This window comes from Rhinolophus ferrumequinum, chromosome 21 (genome assembly GCF_004115265.2).
Source record: "Rhinolophus ferrumequinum isolate MPI-CBG mRhiFer1 chromosome 21, mRhiFer1_v1.p, whole genome shotgun sequence".
Taxonomy (NCBI): Eukaryota; Metazoa; Chordata; class Mammalia; order Chiroptera; family Rhinolophidae; genus Rhinolophus; species Rhinolophus ferrumequinum.
Genome location: NC_046304.1, coordinates 18,171,079 through 18,191,859, shown reverse-complemented (window position 1 = coordinate 18,191,859; position 20,781 = coordinate 18,171,079). Strand labels below are relative to the sequence as shown.

Genomic DNA, 20,781 nt, shown 5'->3' with positions numbered 1-20,781 from the left:
AACATCTGAAGGTGGGCAAATCAGGGTGAACAGGGGAGGAGGGAAGAGAAAAGTGCAGGGATGAGGACTGCGGGATACAGCCTGGAGCTCATTGAGGTCCCAGGAGAGAGGAGCATGGAGCACTTTCTGTGGCCCCAGCAATCCTGCCTGAGGAAATCAGCATATAATATGGCTAAATCCAGAGATGGGGCAGAGACCTTGGGGCAAAGACAATACAGAAGGGCTCCAACAATTACGGTGTAACAGCCTTCACCACCACTCAGAAAACAAAGCCCTGGAACCTGGCCGCCTCCTCCGACCTTCCCAGAGCTCCCTCCATCACACCCTCCTAGTGCTAGCAGTGGGCCCCAGAAAGAAAAAAGTGGCAGTGTTGGATTAGGAGCAGAATATTTACAGCCCTGAGAACTGGAGAGACAGTTCCGGAGTGGCAGATGCACAGTGGGGCTAGGTCTGGTGACAGGGAAGGTGTAGGGGCAAGGCAGCTGTGGTCTGGCAGTCGCCAGTGCGCACAGAGAGCAGACCCATTGCGTCTGCTGCCTCTCCCAGCCCGCCCTGCCCCCACTGTTACCATTGATCGCAGCCGGGGCACCCAGGGCTACTGAAACACATAGCTCTGGAGCTGACTCCAGGGGAGGCACTGGGATTTCAGAGGCTCAGAACCCCAGTGCCCACCACATTCTTCCATAGGAGTGGTGTACTGAGAGCCAAGCAACCTGGTCAGACGAGATTCCCACCTCCCCAGGGAAATCTCCCACCAGGGAGCAGACTGGACAGTGCAAGAGAAAATGTAAAACGCTCCAGCACCACCTACTGGAAAGCAAAAGAAAGACCTTTTCATATCAACCTGCTGCAGAATCCACTCCTATAAATGCCCAGGAAAAGAAATAATTCATTAATTGCCATGAATAACCAAGGTAACAAGGCAGCTCAGAAAGAAGCAAGTCCAAAATACGAACTTACAGACACAAAAATATGTGTCTTAAATGACAGAGAATTCAAGATTGCAGTTCTGAAAAAAATCTCAAATGAAGTGCAATAAAACTCAGGCAGTTTAATGAACTCAGAACAAAAAATATTTTAACAATGAGACTGAAATTTTGAAAAAGAACCAAATAGAAATTCTGGAGCTGAAGTAAAAGCGATGAAGAATAGCCTAAATAGCTGGTTTAGGAAATAGAGCTGACCAGATGGAGGAAAGAATTAGTGATATCAAAGATAGAGATCTGAAAATGACGCAGATGGAAGAAGAGAGAGACGTGACAGTTAGATATGAAAGAATTATCTGACTTCATCAGAAAGAGCAATTTATAAATAATGGGTATAACGGAAGGAGAAGAAAGGAGAAGAGCACAGAGAGTCTATTCAAACAGTCGACGAGAACTTCCCAAACCTATGGAAAGAAGTGGATCCTCGAATCCAAGAAGCAAACAGAACACCTAATCACCTCAATCCTAACAGGCCTTCTCCAAGGAACATTATATCGAAGCTGTCAAAAATTCGTGACAGAGTTATCAAGGCAGCCAGGGGTAAAAAGTCTGTAACCTACAAAAGAAAGCCCGTTAGATTATCATCAGACTTTTCAGCAGAAACTCTAAAAGCCAGTAGGGATTGGAATCAAATATTCAAACTATAGAAAGATAGAAATTACCAGCCAAGAATAATATATCCAGAAAAAGTATCCTTCAGATATGAAGAAGGAATAAAGACTTTTCCAGATATACAGAAACTGAGTGAATTTTGCATCACAGGGTCTGCAGTACAGGAAATACTGAAGGAGGCTATTCGACATGAAAACAAAAGACAAAAGCATACAAAACGATGAGCAAAATTACTGACAGACAGACAGAAGCAGGAAATGGCAACCTCTATACAGAATAGGGCATTATATATTTAAAGGGTAAAGAAGATTAAAAAAAAATTTGCTACTGTATCTCAGAAAGAAAACAACTCACAGCATAAATAGTGATAATTTGTGACAACAAGAACAAAAGGGGAGAGAGCGAAGGTCTGAATTTGCAAAGGGGAATGAAGATAAGCATGCTGAAAAAAAGGACTACTGTATGTATCAACCTTTCATTTACATAAACTTAATGGTAACCACTCCCAAAAACACCCAGAACTGAGATACATAAAAAAGAGAGAACAGGGGGAAAAATCATACAATGCCACCAAACTAAAATAACAAACAAAAAGTCAAAGAAACAATGGAGACACTGAATTTCCAGAAAACAAAAGACAAAATAGCTATAGGAATGCGTCATACGAGTATATCAATAATCACCCTAAATGTAAATGGACAGAATTCACTAATAAAAAGACAATAGTAACAGATTGGATCAAAAAAACAAAATCCAACCATATGCTGTCTCCAAGAGACATATCTCAGCTACAAGGACAAATATAGACTCAGAGTTAATGGGTGGAAAGTGATAGTCCAAGCAAATGACATCCAAAGAAAAGTGGGTGTATCCATACTTATATCTGATGAAACAGACTTCAGGATAAAAAACGTAATGCGACAAAGATCAACATTCATAATGATAAAGGGGACAGTACAATAAGAAGACATAATAATTATCAATATATATGCTCTCAATCAGGGAGCACCAAAATATATAAAGCAACTACTAACAAAACTAAAGGGAGAAACCGACAAAAACACAATTATGGTAGGGGACCTAAATATGCCATTGGCAGCTATGGATAGATCATCCAAACAAAAAAGTCAGTATGGAAATATCAGCCTTAAATGACACATTAGACCAAATGGACATAATTGACATTCACAGCACACGTCATCCTAGAACACCAGACTATATGTTATTTTGTAAGTGCACATGGAACATTCTCAAGGATAGATCATATATTGGAACACAAAACTAGCCTCAGCAAATTTAAGAAGACTGAAATCATACCAAGCATATTCTCTGACCACAAGGCTTTGAAATTGGAGATCAACTGCAAAACGAAAGCAGGAAAAACCACAAATACTTGGAGATTAAACAACATGCTATTAAAGAATGACTGGGTCAAAGAAGAAATAAAAGGAGCGACCAAAAGATACATAGAAACAAATGAGAATGAAAATACATCATATCAAAATTATTGAGAAGCAGTGAAAGCAATATTAAGAGGGAAATTTATATCATTACAAGCCCATCTCAACAAACAAGAAAAATCCCAAATAAACCACCTAACATTACATCTTAAAGAACAAATGAAACCCAAAGTGAGCAAAAGGAAGGAAATAATAAAAACTAGAGCAGAACTAAATGAAAGAGAGAACAAAAGAGATAATAGAAAAAATTTATGCAACAAAGAGCTGGTTCTTTGAAAAGATTAATAAAATTGATAAACCATTGGCTAGACACACTAAGGAAAAAAAGAGAAAGACCCTAATAAAATAAGAAATGAACTATGATGGATACCATAAAAATATAAAGGATCATATGAGAATACTATGAAGGACTATACTCGTATGCCACCAAATTCAATAACCTAGAAGAAATGGACAAGTTCTTAGAAATACATAATCATGAAAAACTGAAAAATATAAGTAGACCAACAGCAAGGAAATTGAAACAATCATCCAACCCTCACCCCCCTGCCGCCAAAACCAAAAGTCCAGGACCAGATGGCTTCAATAGTGAATTCTACCAAACGTTCTAAGATGATTTAATAATACCTGTCCTCTTCAAACTCGTTAAAAAAAAAATTGAAGAAGAGGCAATACTTCCTAATTCATTTTATGAGGCCAACATTACCCTGATACCAAAACCTGGTAAGGATAACACAAAAGAAGAAAACTACAGACCAATATCTCTGATGAATACAGATGCAAAAATCCTAAATAAAATACTAGCAAATCAAATACAACAATACATTAAAAGGATTATACATCATGATCCAGTGGGGTTTATTCCAGGGACACAAGTATGGTTCAACACATGCAAATTGATCAACAAAATAAAAGATAAAAATCTTATTACATCAATAGATGGAGAAAAAGCATTTGACGAGATACAACATCCATTTATGATTAAAACACTTAGTAAAATGGGTATAGAAGGATAGAATCTCAACATAATAAAGGCCATAGATGACAAACCCTCAGCTAATATCATACTTAATGATGGAACACTGAAAGCTTTTCCTCTAAAATCAGGAACAAGACAGGGATGCCCCCTGTCACCACTGTTATTCAACATAGTATTGGAAGTCCTAGCCAGAGCAGTCAGACAAGAGAAAGAAAGAAAAGGCATCCAAATTGGGAATGAAGACGTTAAATTGTCACTTTTTGCACATGACATGATTCTTTATATAGAAAACTCTAAAGACTCCACCAAAAAACTATTAGAAAATACAGTAAAGTTGCAGGATACAAAATCAATGCACAAAAATCCATTGCATTCCTATATACGAACAATGAAATTTCAGAAAAATGAAAAAAAAATTCCTTTTACAGTTGCAACAAAAATAGTAAAATACCTAGGAATAAACTTAAAGGATATGAAGAACCTATACACTGAAAACTGTAAGACTATTATTAAAAGAAATTGGAAGCAGACAAAGAAATGAATATTCTGCGTTCATGGATTGGAAAAATCAACATAGTTAAAATGTCCATATTACCCAAAGCAATATGCAGATTTAATGCAGTCCCCCATCAAAATCCCAATGGCACTTTTTCAACAAATAGAACAAAAAATCACCAGATTTGTATAGAATCACAAAAGACCCTGAACAGCCAAAGCAATCCTAAGAAAAAAAAGAACATGGCTGGAGGTATCACACTTCCTGACTTCCATTTGTACTACAAAGTGACAGTAATTAAAACAGCATGCTATTGGCAGAAAAACAGACACAGAGACCAATGGAATGGAAATGAAAACCCAGAAATAAACCCATATGTGTGTGTGTGTGTGTGTGTGTGTGTGTACACACACACAGGCAGATAATTTTTGACAAAGGAGTTAAAATCACACAATGGGGAAAAGAAATTCTCCTCAATATATGGTGCTGGGAAAACTGAAAAGCCACGTGCAAAAGAATGAAACTAGACTGGTGTTACCATATACCAAAATTAACTCAAAGTGGATCAAAGACCTAAACAGAAGACCTGAAACAATAAATTGCATAGAAGAAAATACAGGTACTAAACTTAGGAACCTTGGGTTCAGAGAGGATTTTATGAATTTGATCACGAAAGCAATAATAAATGAATGGGACTATATCAAACTAAAAGCTCTGCACAGCAAAAGAAACCCATCAGCAAGACAAAGAGACAACCAACCGAATGGGAGAAGATACGTGTTGTGACAGTTAAGTTCGCGAACTTGTTGCACCGATGTTGCTAATCTTTTTTTAATATCAGAGGGATTATTCATTATGAATTTGTACTAAATGGACAAACCGTTAACCAAGTTTACTATTGGAAGTGCTGAAAAGGCTGCGTGAAAAAGTTAGACAACCTGAACTTTTCGCCAACAATTCATGGTTTTTGCATCACGACAATGCACCAGCTCACATGGCACTGTCTGTGAGGGAGTTTTTAGCCAATAAACAAATAAATGTATTGGAACACCCTCCTACTCACCTGATCTGGCCCCCAAAGACTTCTTTCTTTACCCAAAGATAAAGGAAATATTGAAAGGAAGACAGTTTGATGACATTCAGGACATCAAGGGTAATACGGTGACAGCTCTGATGGCCATTCCAGTAAAAGAGTTCCACAGTTGCTTTGAAGGATGGACTAGGCACTGGCGTTGGTGCATAACTTCCCAAGGGGAGTACTTTGAAGGTGACTGTATTGATATCCAGCAATGAGGCATGTAGCACTTTTTCTAGGATGAGTTCGTGAACTTCATTGTTCCACCTGACCTTGTATGGCAAACAATGCCTCTGATAAGCAGCTAATATCCAAAATACATAAAGAACTCGTACAACAACAAAAAAAACAAACAATCCAGTTAAAAATGGGCAGATGATCCAAACAGACACTTCTCCCAAGAAGATATACAAATGGCCAACAGATATATGAAAAAATGCTCAGCTTCACTAGCTCTTACGGAAATGCAAATCAAAACCACAATGAGATATTACCTCAAACCTGTTAGTATGGCTATCATCAACACGACAAATAACAAGTGTTGGGGAAAAAGGAACCCTTATACACTACTGGTGGGAATGTAAATTGGTACATCCACTGTGGAAAACTATATGGAGGTTCCTCAGAAAGTTAAGAATAGAATTACCATTACAACCCAGCAATCCCTCTCCTGGGTATCTACCCCAAAAATCTGAGAACATTTATCCCTAAAGATATATGTACCCCGATGTGCATTGCAGCATTATTTACAGTGGCCAAGATATGGAAACAACCAAAGTGTCCTTCGATAGATGACTGGATACAGAAGATGCGGTATATATACACAGTGGAATATTTCTCAGCCATAAGAAAAGATGAAATACTGCCATTTGCGACAATAGGGATGGATCTTGAGATTATCATGTTAAGCTATTGAAATAAGTCAGAGAAAGTCAAGAACCGTATGACTTTATTCATATGTGGGATATAAAACAAAGCAACAAGGGAACAAGACAACAAAGAAACAAAAATTCATAGACTACAGTTAAGTGGTTACCAGAGGGTATGGGGCAGTGGTGGTAGAAGAGGGAAAAGAGTGTCAAATATATGGTGATGGAAGAACTGACTGCGTCGTGAGCACACAATCCAATTATAGATGATGTTTTATATAAATGTACACTTGAAACCTATGTAATTTTACTAACCAGTGTCACCACCCCAATAAATTTCATAAAAATAAGTAAAACAAAAAAATGCTAATAGCCTTGTGTGTGTTCTCCTCAGTCAGAAAATGTGTTTTTCTAGTTTTAAAAATGTTTCATTTTTCTCCAATTTAAAGTAAACTTGCTTAAAGTTATAAAGTGGTTGCTTAAAAATTTAAATAATACAGATATCTAGGCTAACAAGTAATGCTCCACTTTATCAGAGAAAACATTAATATTTCAATACATATTCTTCCACACTTTCTTAATAAATTTGCAATATATATACTACTTAGATTTTAAGGCATTTAATTTTTTAAAGTTATTTAATTGAGGTATAGTTTACATAATGCATCTATTTTAAGTGTACCGTTGGCATTTTGACAAGTGTATACGCTTGTGTAATTCACTACTCCAATCAAGTTATAGAATTCTATCACCCCCAGTTTCTTTAGGCCCTTTTGTAGTCAAGGTCCCCGGTTCTCCCTCCTACCAGCCCAGGCCACCATGGAACTATCACTTTAGACAAGTTTTGCCTGTTTCAGAATTTTTCAGGATAATCATACCATATATGTACTCTTTTGTTTCTTGTTTCCTTTGCTGAGCATAATGCTTTGATACTCATCTGTTGCTGCATGTATCAGTAGTTTATTTCTTTTTATTGCTGTGAATATTTCATTGTGTGAGTATAGCACAACTTTATTATACATTTCTTTGTTGGTAGACATTTGTATCATTTGCAGTTTGGGGCTTAAAACTGCTGTGCAGAGTATTTTGTCTGCCTATGTTTTCATTTCTTTTGAGTAAATGATAACTATTTAGGGAATTTCTCCATCATATAGTAAATGTTTGTTTAACCTGATAAGCTTGTGTTAAAGTGTTTTCCAAAATGGTTGTACCATTTTACACTCCCATCAGCAATGTAATGAGTTTCAGTTCCTCATGTTGTCCATTTATCAAATTATTAATAATGTTTTCTTATATTTTGTGTAAGTAACTTTAGTATGGATTCCTGAAAGTGGGGTTTTTGTGTGAAATGATTAAGTGCATATTGAATTTGCTAGATTTTGCTGTATTTTTCTTGTTTTTATGTTAACCATTACTAATATAGGAGAGTGTGTGTGTCTCTTCCACCTCACATCAGAATGTGATTAATTTTTGCCATTCTAATAGGTACAAAATGAAATCTTAATACAGTAATAGTTTTAATTTCTCTTCAAGTGATGTTGAACATAGTATCATACATTTAATGGTTTCCTTTTTTTTTTCCTCTTTGAACTACCCATATCTCTGCCAGGTTTTCTTTGCTGTTTTTAGAAAATCTTTATATATTAAGACTATCTGGTTGTTTTTCCTTTGTTTTTTAAACTTTTTACATGTTAGGGACAGTAACCCTTTGCAAATGTAAGGTTCAAACATTTTTTCCAAGTTCACCATTTGTATTTTTGTTTGGAGTGTCTTTTTCCATGACTTCTCCCAACTTTTCTTTTTACATTGTTAACTACATCAGTCTTTTTCCTTATTGTTTGGGATTTGGGTCATAGTTAGGAAATTTTCTCACTCCCTGATCACAAAGGACGTTGGTTGTATTTCTTTCTAGTACTTGTATAGTTTTATTTTTTATATTTGTATTTCTGACCCCTATGTAATTGTGATGTCCAATTTGGGGAACAGGTGTTGTTTTTTTTTTCCAAATACCTGTTTGATATTGAACATAGTGTTGCTGTGTATTCCTAATATGTAAAGTGTTTCTCCCAACAACACTTTTATCAAATATTATTTTTCCTCATTGACTTGAGGTTGCCTCTTTAAGCCATTCAGCATAATGTTTATTATATAAGATACGGGATAGGGCTATATAATTTTTATAATTTTTTCCAAATATGTTCCCAGTTTTCTCAACAACATTTATTTATTCTCTAATTGTATGCTAAATTCCAAAATACACCTATATGGGTTTGTTTCTGGACTGTCCTTTAGATTGATTTATTTGTCCTACTTTTAGTATTCTAGAGATAAAGGTAGTTTTGTGTTATCTTTTAGTATTTGGTAGAGCAAATGTTCCCATTCCCTCATTATTTCTTGTTTCTGATTTTTTTTTGGGATGTGCTACCCATATGAATTTACTTAATTTTTCTATCATGAGCTTTAATATTTTGCATATTATAGTCTTATACTCTTTGTTAAGTAAATATTTGTGGAAATTAGACCACTTTTAGGGGTGGTATAGAGAGACTAAGTATTTCTTTTTAGTTCAACAAATATTTATGTAATATTAACTGTCGGAGGTAGGGTGTATAGAACGTATAGAGGTAATATAAAAATGAGTGAGATACATTGTGCCTGCCTACCTGTCTAAGAGAGAGAAAAATAATTGCAATATAATATAGTAAGTGCTTCACGATGTTTTGGACCAGGAAGGGAGTATGATCAGGTCTTCCTACTAGAGTTGAGATTTTACAAACATATTACGTTTAATCTAAATCTTGAACGATTTTGAGTAGGAATTTGTTAGGCAGATAAGAAAGAAGATGGATATCGGTGAACTAGTTAGAAAATTTTAATGTAAAATCTTGTAATAAGGGTACTAATAATTGATCATTCAAAGTTCTTAAGGTCTTAAGTAACACTGAAGATTTTTTTTTTTTATAGGTAGATTAATTCCACTTTATATGGAATTTAGCTCAATTTCCTCAATTTAGGAATGAGAAGTTAGGTGACTTTCCTATGGTTATATATTCTTGAAAGAATTGTTACTGAAACACTTTGTTCTAGGGAACTTTCAGAGCAGGCAAATTGGTAAAAGTATATGGGGCAGTCTTGAAAGTATGTTAGAAATGGAATACAAATAACAGTTAACAAATAATGTTTTTTATTGCAGTGTAGTGTTAATTTAGGAAGGTACACAAGACCTATAAATATGTTTTATTTAATTACAAAGAAGTTTTCTGGCAAGAATTAAAATTTTCAGTGACTTAAAAATGAGATAGGTAGTTAGCTGCTTAAGTTATATAAAGGGCGTGGAGAAAATTGGCTAGAGCTTTGTTTTCCCTTAGAAGTCTAGTGCAATCAGTTTTGGAGGTTTTTTTTTAAATTGGTGAATTAATTGGTGAATAGCTAACATTTAATGTAGTGCTCACTATGCCTGAGAGCTGGTCTGTGCTTACATTTATTAACTTATTTAACCCTTATAACTACTCAATTAGTTAGGTTATTATTTTCATTTTACACATTAGGAAAATGAGGCTACCCAACTCACAGCTTATAAAGAGTGTTGCCAGGATTCCTGTCTAGGTAGTGTCATTCCGGAACTCAGGTTCTAGAGCCTCTCACTTACGAGATTCAGTTAAAATTGGGTAATCTGATATAAAGGAACTGGTAGCAGAATCACCAGGGAATTTACTGGTTATCTGTAGTGTCTACATATCTAATGAAGCAGATTTGATAAAGGCCATATTTTGTGTGAATCAGGTTTATGGGGGAAGCAGTTGTCTGCGTTAAATTCATTATTTTTTCCCATTGCATTTTTCTTTGGAATGTCTGTGTTACAGTTGACTAAACACTGGCATGTGGTTATCTGAAAGGGAAAGAAAGACCACTTACCGAGTTAAGTCTTTTGTGTATTTTCTTATAGTTGAACATTATTAATAGATGGGACTCCTCCTATTGTTAGAAACATACTATGAGTACATCTTGAGTTGTTGTGTGTGTTTTTAATAGTCTCTATGTTGTATTATTTCTTCTGCTGATGGGCTCACTGCATCAGGATTAGGTAAATCTAAATCTTTAAGTCTGATACAGACAGGCTTCCAAGATATAAGCCTTCCAAGATATAAAGATTTAATTAACTTTTAGAAGTGTATGTATAGTATATGCTTATATACTACTATATAGAGTAGTAATCTTTTTTTTAAGCACCACAGGTGATTATGATGATGAACTAGGTTTAGGAATTACTGTACTAGGAATTACTGTAGACCACACTTGCTTCTCAGTGAAGTTCTAGACCTGAGATAATTTTGTATGTGCTGTTGAAAAATGACCTTACGTTAATTATTCTTAGCAGCTTTTGCTTTTCCTGACTTGTTTCTTTTCTTGTTTCTCTACAGTAGTTTATGCCAACGTGGCTTCCTTCATACAGATGAACCAAGGATTGGGATAGCAGTATAAAATAAGAATCAGACAGCTGATTGCCCAGCAGGATGCCATCAACTAACCGAGCAGGCAGCCTCAAGGACCCTGAAATTGCAGAGCTCTTCTTCAAAGAAGATCCAGAGAAGCTCTTCACAGATCTCAGAGAAATTGGCCATGGAAGCTTTGGAGCAGTGTATTTTGTAAGTGTTAAAGGTTTAATGTCAGTGACCAGCATTTACTTAATACCCAGTCCTGGAAGAGTTAAAAACAATAATATAGAGAGATACAGGCCACAGTCCATTTTATAGTCACTTGCATAGATGTGTGTGTATAATATGAAAGTAGATGGTTTTATTTATTGAGCTTCCTTGGATTATTGGAAAAATGGGAAAGAATATTATTTTGCTTGAATTTACATGTTTAGAATTTTTAGCACACTGTTGGTCTTATCATTTGTATTGCTATAGAATTAAAAATTTCAGAGCACTAATTTCTGTAAAGTTCCATACAGAGTCAATTTTAGTGTCATGAAAATCTAGGATTATTATTTGGCAGAAGGATATGGACCAGTCTTTTTTTCTTGTGTGTATGTATATTTTATGCTAAAAAAAAATAATCAAATTTGCCATTTTAACGACTTGTAAGTGTACAGTTTGTGGCATTAATTACACTCACAATGATGTATAACCATTACCACTATTTTGAAAACTTTTTCATCACTACAAACAGAAACTCTGTATCCATTAGCGTAACTCCAAATTTTCCCTCTCCACCCAGCCCGATAACCTCTAATCTACTCTTCGTCTCTATAATTTGCCTATTCTAGTAATATTTTATATAAGTGGAATCATACAATATTTGTACTTCATGTATAATTTATATCACTTCACAGGTCATCCATGTTACAGCATATCAGTACTTCATTCCTTTCTATAGTTGAATAATATTCCATTGGATGTATATACCATGGTTTGTTTGTCTATCTGTTGACAGACAATAGATTGTGTCCACCTTTTGACTATTGTGAATAAATGCTACAGTGAACACTGGCATATAAGTATCTCATTCCCTATTTATAAATTTGGATACATACCTAGGAGTGAAAATACCAGATCACATGATAATTCTTTGTTAATCTTTTTGAGGAAATGTCAAAACTGCACCACAGAGTCTGCACCATTTCCATTACTAACCAACAGTGTACCAAGAGTTCCAGTTACTCCATATCCTCACAAATGCCTGTTATTTTCTGTTATTTTGATTGTAGTCATTCTGCTAGGTGTAAAGTGGCATCTCGTGGTTTTGATTTGCATTTCTCTAATGACTAATAATATTGACCATCTTTTCATGTGCTTATTGGTCATTTATATATCTTTGGAGAAATGTCTATTCAAGTCCTTTTCCTAGTTTAAAATTTGAGTTGTCTCTTTGTTGTTGAGTTGTAGAGTTTCTTTTATGTATTTTGAATATTAAATTTTTATCAGATATGTGATTTGCAGATGTTTTCTCCTATTCTGTAGTTTTTTCACATTATATTATTATTAAATACCTTTATTAACAGGTATTTGCAATTTGTTGACTTTTTTGAAAAAAATCAATTACTGCAAATTAAAAATGAAGTTCTTAAAAATCTCAGCTTGCCCAGATATGAAACAATTTAAAAACCTTTAAAGGTGTATTGAGAAAAAACAGGCTTTTTTTTAAATTAAATAACACTTTTGTCATTACCAAAAGGAGATGTGTTTAGATAAAAATAATAAAAACCCCATGCTGCATAGATAATGCAGATAGTTCTGGTTATCTGGTCAGTGGGCAAAAAGCAAGCACTTACAGTCTTCAGCTCTAATCTTTCACTCATTTCTTATTGCTGTTATTTCATATTCACTTCTTGTTGGATGACTAAACTGGATGATGGTAGAGATGGTAAGCCAGGATTTACTCAGCCCCACCCTGCTCAGCCTCAGGAGCGGATGAATTCTCAGCTGGTGGATGGGCTGCTTTTGTATCTGCCATCTTGTGGATTAGGGTTTTCTGGGCTTCTGCATCAGTAATTGGAGTTATGGTAGTACTGATGTTGAGGTGACTGTTGACCTTGGGTCTCATCTCCTGATTTTCCTTACCTTCTTCATTGCTATCCTCTCTAGGCTGTCTCTGGCAAGAAGGGCCCCTGCAGAAACGAGGTCTATAGCCCCAATACATCTTCTGTCTCACTGGTGTACGTTGTTCTCCTGCACCCTGGTTGTCAGACCCTCCAAGCCCCAATACATATTCTGTCTCACTGGTGTACGTTGTTCTCCTGCACCCTGGTTGTCAGACCCTCCATCACTTCTCCCTGCACAGGCGGGATGGAATACGTACTGTGATCAACGCCCATAGGGTCTCTGCTTGTAGTAAGGTGGGAGCTGTCACCTGTCGGCACTGTTGGGCCTGGCCTTTGGGAGCACTCTCCTATCCCTCATTCTTTTCCCCACTCTCACTATTCTGGTACCGTGTTTCCCCAAAAATAAGACCTAGCTGGACAATCAGCCCTAATGAGTCTTTTGGAGCAAAAATTAATATAAGTATAATCAAATAAGACCGAGTCTAATATAATTTATAATATAAAGTAATATAATAATATCAGGTTTTATATTAATTTTTGCTCCATAAGACGCATTAGAGCTTATTGGCTAGGTCTTAGTTTTGGGGAAACACAGTAATTCTGCTGGGAATTATGTGGAGGACCTCTGCGACGTGGATAGCGTCTCTAATGGTTCCGGTCGGCTGCATGTTTACTGCCTTGCACGGGAACTCCACCAGGGTCTGTAACATTTGCTGCCTCTGCACCCTTCTCTCTCTCAACAACATCCAACTCCACAGTCCCCATCTCCTACACTGGGAAGGTACTTCCTGGGATTATTCTTTATGGCAGTCTGGTGTTCAAATACATCTTCCTTGGTGTCATTCCTGTTGATGAAACCACATCCGTTTCTTACATTGAACCATTTTACTGTTCCCCAAACCTTCATTGCGATGACCTTGTCCCCGCCAGCAGGCAGCCAATGTAAAGCCACTCCCTGCGCTCCCCGTGGAGCAGGCTTGGTGTCTAGCAGTGCTGAGGGCGGGGCCATGGGCCGTGGGCAGCTGCTAGGGGTCAGCCTCACCGCTCATGGTTGCGGTGATGGTGACACTGGCTGCGGCAGCTGCGGCTCCTCCCAGGAGTGTGACAATAACCAGGCCAGCACGGCGATGGGGCTGCTCTCTGCTCCTGCTCTGCTCCTGCTACTGATGGAAGTCTCCCTTTCTTGATAATTTCCTTTGATATACAAAAGTTTTAAATTTGAATGAAGTCCAATTTATCTGTTTTTTCTTTTGTTGCTTGTGCTTGGTGTCATGTCTAAGAATCCACTGCCAAATCCCAATTCATGAAGATTTACCTCTAGGTTTCCTTCTAAGAGTTTTATGTTCTTAGCTCTTATATTGGATCCATTTTGAGTTAATTTTTGTATATGTTGTGAGGCAGAGATCCAACTTCACTTTTTTGCATGTGGAAATCTAGTTGTCCCAGTATCATCTGTTGAAGAGACTGTTTTTTCCTCCATTGAATTTGTCTTGACATCCATGTCAGATCAATTGGCCATATTGTATAGGTTTATTTCTGAACTCTCAGTTCTATTCCATTTGTCTATATATTCATCTTTATGGTAGTATATTACAGTTTTGATTACTGTGCTTTGTAGTAAGTTTGAGATCAGGAATAACTTTGTTACTGTTTTAAAGTATGGTTTTGGCTATTTTGGACCCCCTGCAATTCCATATGAATTTCAGGGTTGGCTTTTCCATTTCTGCAAAAAGTCTGTTGCAATTTTGATAGAGATTACTTAAATCTATAGATCATGTTTGGTAGTATTTGCATCTTAACAATATTAAATCTCCTAATCCATGAACACAGGATGTCTTTCTAAACATTATTTAGGTCTCCTTTAATTTTGTTCAGCAGTGTTTTGTAGTTTTCAGTATACAAGTCTTACACTACATTGCTTAATTTATTCATCAGTCTGGTATTCTTTTAGATATTGTTGTAAATGGAATTACTTTCTTAATTGCCTTTTCAGATTGTTCACTGCTGGTGTATAGCAACACAGCTGGTTTATGTATATTGATCTTTTTTATTATTTATTTTTCAATTACAGTTGACATGAAATTTTGTATTCCTTTCAAGTATACAACATAAGTGATTAGACATTTATATACTTTACAAAGTGATCACCCTGATAGGTCTAGAACCCATCTGACCCCATAGATAGTTATTAAAATATTGCCTGTATTCCCTATGCTGTACTTTACATCCCTGTGACTATTTTTATAACTGTCAATTTGTACATATTAATTCCCTTTCACCTTTTCACCCATGCCCCAAGTCCCCCATCTGGCAACTATCGATTTGTTCTCTGCATCTATGAGTTTGTTTCTCTTTTATTTTGTCTTTTAGATTCCATATATAAGTGAAATCATATGGTATTTGTCTTTCTCTGTCTGACTGTTTCACTTAGCATGATATCCTCTAGGTCTATCCATGTTGTTGCAGATGGCAAGATTTCATTCTTTTTTATAGATGAATAATATTCCATTGAATATATGTACTACATCTTCTTTATACATTCATCAGTGGACACTAAGTTTGCTTCCATATTTTGGCTATTTTAAACAATGCTGCAATGAACATAGGGGTGCATATGTCTTTTTGAATTAGTGTTTTTGTTTTCTTAGGATAAATACCTAGAAGTTGAATTGCTGGAGCATATGCGAGTTTTATTTTTAATTTTTTTGAGGAAGCTCCATACTGTTTTCCATAGTGGCTGCACCAATTTGCAATTCCACCAACAGTGCACAAGGGTTCCCTTTTCTCCACATCCTCACCAACACTTGGTTATTGATATCTTGATGATAGCCATTCTGACAGATGTGATATCTCATTGTGGTTTTAATTTGCATTTCCCTGTTAGTCAGTGATATTAAGCATCTTCTCATGTGTCTATTGGCCATCTGTATGTCCTCTCTGGAGAAATGTCTATTCAGGTCCTCCGCCCATTTTTTAATCGGATTGTGTATTTGTTTTTGGTGTTAAGTTGTATGAGTTTCTTATATATTTTGGATATTAACCCCTATCAGATGTATCATTGGTGAGTATCTTCTCCCAGTTGGTAAGTTGTCTTTTCGTTTTGCTGATGGTTTCCTTCGCTATGCAAAAATTTTTTAGTTTGATGTTGTCTCATTTGTTTATTTTTTTCTTCTGTTTCCTGTATCCAAGGAGACATATCCAAAAATATACTGCTAATGGTGATGTCAAAGAATTGACTGCCTATGTTTTCTTTAGAGTTTCCAGTCTTATGTTTAAGTCTTTAATCCATTTTGAGTTTATTTTTATATGGTGTAAGAAAGCAGTCTAATTTCATTTTTCCCCCACCTTGTATCTGTCCAGTTTTCCCAATACCATCTATTGTATATCTTTGCCTCCTTTGTCATAGATTAATTGACCATATAGATGTGGGTTTATTTCTGGGCTCTCTATTCTGTTCCATGTGTCTGTTTTTATGCCAGTACCATGCTATTTTGATTACCATAGCCTTGTAGTGTACTCATAATATAGCTTGGTATCAGGTAGCATGATACCTCCAACTTTGTTTTTCTTTCTCAAGATTGCTTTGGCTAACAGGGGCTTTTTGTGGTTCCATATAAATTTTAGGACTGTTCGTTCCAGTTCTGTGAAAAATGCCTTTTGATAGGGATTGCATTGAATTTGTAGATTGCTTAGGGTAGTATGGTCATTTTTACAATGTTAATTCTTCCTGTCCATGAGCACAGTAAGACCTTTCATTTGTTTGTATCTTCTTCAGTTTCACAGTTTTCTAAGTATAGGTCTTTTATCTCCTTGGTTAAATTTATTCCTGGGTATTTTATTCTTTTAATGCAATTGTAAATGGGATTGTTTTCTTCTCTTTCTGATAGTTCATTAATTGTGTATAAAAATGCAACAAATTTCAGAATATTAATTTAGTATTTTGCTACTTTACTGAATTCATTTATTAGTTCTAATATTTTTTTGTGAAATCTTTAGGATTCTCTATACTGTGTTTCCCCGAAAATAAGACTGGGTCTTATATTAATTTTTGTTCCAAAAGACGCATTAGGGCATATGCTCAGGGGATGTCATCCTGAAAAATCATGCTGGGGCTTATTTTCCAGTTAGGTCTTATTTTCGGGGAAACACCATATATAGTATCATCTCATCTGCTAATAGTAGTTTTACTTCTTGCTTTCCAATGTGGATGCTTTTTATTTTTCTTATCTGATTGCTGTGGCTAACACTCCTAATATTGTGTTGAATAAAAGTAGTGAAAGTGGACATCCTTGACTTGTTCCTGATTTTAAAGAAAAGGCTTTCAGATTTTCACTGTTGAGTTTGAAGTTAGCTGTGGGTTTGTCATATATGACCGTTATTATTTTGCGGTATATCCCCTTGATTCCCAGTTTGCTGAGATTTTTTTTTAATCATAAATGGATGTTGGATTTATTCAAATGCTTTTTCTGCATCTATTGAAATGATCATAAGATTTTTGTCCTTCATTTTGTTTGTGAGTGGTGTATTACATTAATTGATCTGTGGATACTGAACCAACTTTCATCCCAGGAATAATTCCCATTTGATCATGGTGTGTGATCTTTTTAATGTGTTGCTGAATTTGGTTTGCTAGTATTTTGTTGAGGATTTTTGTATCTATGTTTATCAGGGATACTGGACTATACATTTTTTTTTTTTTTTTTTGGTAGTGTCTCTGGTTTTGGAATCAGGGTAATGCTGGCCTTGTAAAATGAGTTTGGGAGCCTTCCCTCCTCTTCAATTTTTTGGAATAGTTTGAGAAAGATAGGTAATAATTATTCTTTGGATGTTTGGTAAAATTCACCTGTGAAGCCTTGTGGTCCAGGGCTTTTGTTTGTTGGGAGTTGCTTTTTTTGTTGTTGTTGTTTTTTTTTAAATTACGGATTCAATCTCCTTACTAGTAATCAGTCTGTTCAGATTTTCTGTTTCTTCCTGATTCTGTCTTGGAAGATTGTATGTTTCTAAGAATTTATCCATTTCTTCCAGGTTGTCCAATTTGTTGGCATATAATTTTTCATAGTATTTCCTTATAATCTTTAGTAATTCTGTCGTGTTGTTGTCACTTGTCTTTCATTTCTGATTCTATTTATTTGAGCCTCTCTCTCTGTTTCTTGATAATTTGCAAATATTTTATCCCATGCCATAAACTACCTTTTCATTTTATTGATTGCCTTTTTTGCTCTACAGAAGCTTTTTAATTTGATGTAGTCCCATTTATTTATTTTTGCTTTTGTTAATTTGTGCTTTGGGTGTCATATCCAGGAAACTGCTATCGAGACCAATGTATGTTAAAGAACTTTTTCTCTATCTCAAGTTTGTTTAAATCGGAGTGTTTTGCTCATTTACATTTAATACAATTATTATTTTTAGTTAAACATAAGTCTGTTGTTTTCCTATTTAATTTCTGTTTGTACTACCGTATTTCCCACGAAAATAAGACCTAACCAGAAAATAGGCCCTAGCGTGATTTTTCAGGATGCTTGCAATAAGCCCCACCCCAAAAATAAGCCCCAGTTACCATTAGATGTCAGTCAGATGGGCGCATTTAGTATGTCCCTTGCAATACACGATGGACGTATTGAATTATAAAATAATATTAATATATAATTAAATATAAATATTATTGACATGAATACTTAAAATAAATAATATAAATTATAATTAAGTATTTGTAAATACCCAAGTGGGCTCCTTTGGATGAGAGATAAACGCTTATGTAAACAGATGAACTCGAGACTTATTGCCGAATGACCAATCGGAGTACAGACACAGCGCACGAATGACGTGCATACTCGATAACGAACGGACGTGGTTGTATCTAATATGAATCTTCATAATTCAATACATCGTGTGTTGTAACGGACGTACTTAATACACTCTTGTGAAATGAAACGTTTTCTGAATTTTGGTGCCTGCAATTTTTCATAGCTTTTGTGTGGACCATCATTCTTAACTGTCATCATTTTTGTTGCCATTCTTGTCTCAAGTCTTCAATTAACACTTCATTTAATGGTAGATTTAAAGGAAATATTTTGACCCCCAGACAAGATGAGTGCAAAAACAAAGAGCTATTCCGTCTAGTACAACCAAGAATCGTGGAGGACTCCCAGGGCAAGACTCTTACGGCTTTCTACAAAGAGAAGAAGTTGGATCTCCAAATGGTCCCAAAATGGCAAGCAGAGAGCGATAACCTCGGTGAACAGGTGGATGAGGGAAATGCTAACAAGCGCAAGTGTGGATCAAGTCGGCAACCATTATTTCCTGAGCTGGAAAACATCATCCGTGGATAGATTGCTGATAGGAGAGCAAAGTCTCCTGTGCGCAGGGTTGATATTCAAGCATTTGCCCTTGCAATGGCACCACAGTTAGAAATATTCCCAGAAGAATTCAACGCATCACAACACTGGCTAGATGGCTTCCTTCAGCAATATGAACTGTCTCTAAGATCGACAACACTATTCAAGCTGGAAGATACTGAAGTTATTAAACGTGCACTTGCATTCAAGTCCTTTGTTGATGGCATCAACTTTTCTAAATACCAACTCTCCAACAGGATTGCTATGGATGAAACTGCAGTGTTTATGGGCCAAGGATCTCAAATTGATCAGAGGGGTGCCTCGTCAATCTACATTCCCTCCACTCGTTATGCAAGTGTATGTGATGTGTATTTTGGCAGTTCGTCTGGATGGAAAGAAAGCCCCACCTTTAATCATCACTAAGGTCAAGAAAGATAAGGTTGAACGTGTTTCAGGCATTTATGTTCTTGAAACTGAAAAAGCCTGGTGCACACACATAAGGAAGTGGGTCGATTTAATGCTCCCACTTGTTTTGCGAGGCCTGCTAATCTGGGATTCAGCCAGCACTTAACCGCACTAAAGACATGAACTTCCTTGCAGAGAGAAGAATGGATCAAATAATGATTCCCGCAGGAATGACTGCCTATCTTCAGACTCTTGGTATTCAATAAACAAACCATTCAAGGACCATTTGCACATGGAAATCAATGACTACACTGAAAATAGAACGGAGAGAAATCAGCGTGGAAACTTTGTGAAGCCTAGCCTGCAAGAGGTCGTGACTTGGGCGAAGAATTCATGGGATAAAACCACTGACAGCTGTGTTGCCAATGCACTACGAGCAGTCTACGAGCAGTCTACGTGGACAAGAAGCCCTCATTGAAGGAGAGCTCTATTGCTGGACATGAGACATTGGGGCCAATGGTTCTGCAGAAAATGGAGTCGCAAAAAATTCAAGCTGGAATTCGAGATCTTAAGAGTTATGACGATGTTCCAGAAGAAGATTACATGACTGTATTTGAATAAATGTAGACTTTTGTACATGAATAAATGAAGAAATGGAGGTTGTGTACATGAATAAATATAGATTGTTGTACATGAAAAAATAAGACATCCCTGAAAATAAGCCCTAAAACGTCTTTTGGAGCAAAAATTAATATAAGACCCGGTCTTATTTTCGGGGAAATACAGTATCTCTTCTTCCTTTATTCATCATTCTTGCCAACTTTGAGTTAGTCAAATGTTTACTGTTATCATTTTTAATATAGGTTTTATTATTATTTAGGTATGGGCAGGCCAACAGATCAGGTAACAACTGCCATTGAAAAGATAGTTTGTTATACTTAGAGATCCCAAGAGAAGTGCACATAGGGGGCCACATGGGAAAGCAGTGTTGTTAGTGACGAGACAGAGGAATCAAAG

At 36.1% G+C, this 20,781-nt stretch overlaps 1 protein-coding gene and 1 pseudogene across 1 annotated transcript in view; one reads left to right on the top strand and one right to left on the bottom strand.

The window, feature by feature from the left end:
• TAOK1 (TAO kinase 1) overlaps window positions 1-20,781 on the top strand; it is a 145,541-nt gene that overhangs the window by 48,477 nt on the left and 76,283 nt on the right. The window contains exon 2 of the mRNA XM_033089191.1: window positions 10,899-11,123. Within this exon, the coding sequence (XP_032945082.1) occupies window positions 10,992-11,123 (132 nt within the window). The 5' untranslated portion in view covers window positions 10,899-10,991. The remainder of the gene's footprint in view (window positions 1-10,898; window positions 11,124-20,781) is intronic.
• LOC117012765 (Y-box-binding protein 1-like) lies at window positions 12,859-14,073 on the bottom strand (annotated as a pseudogene).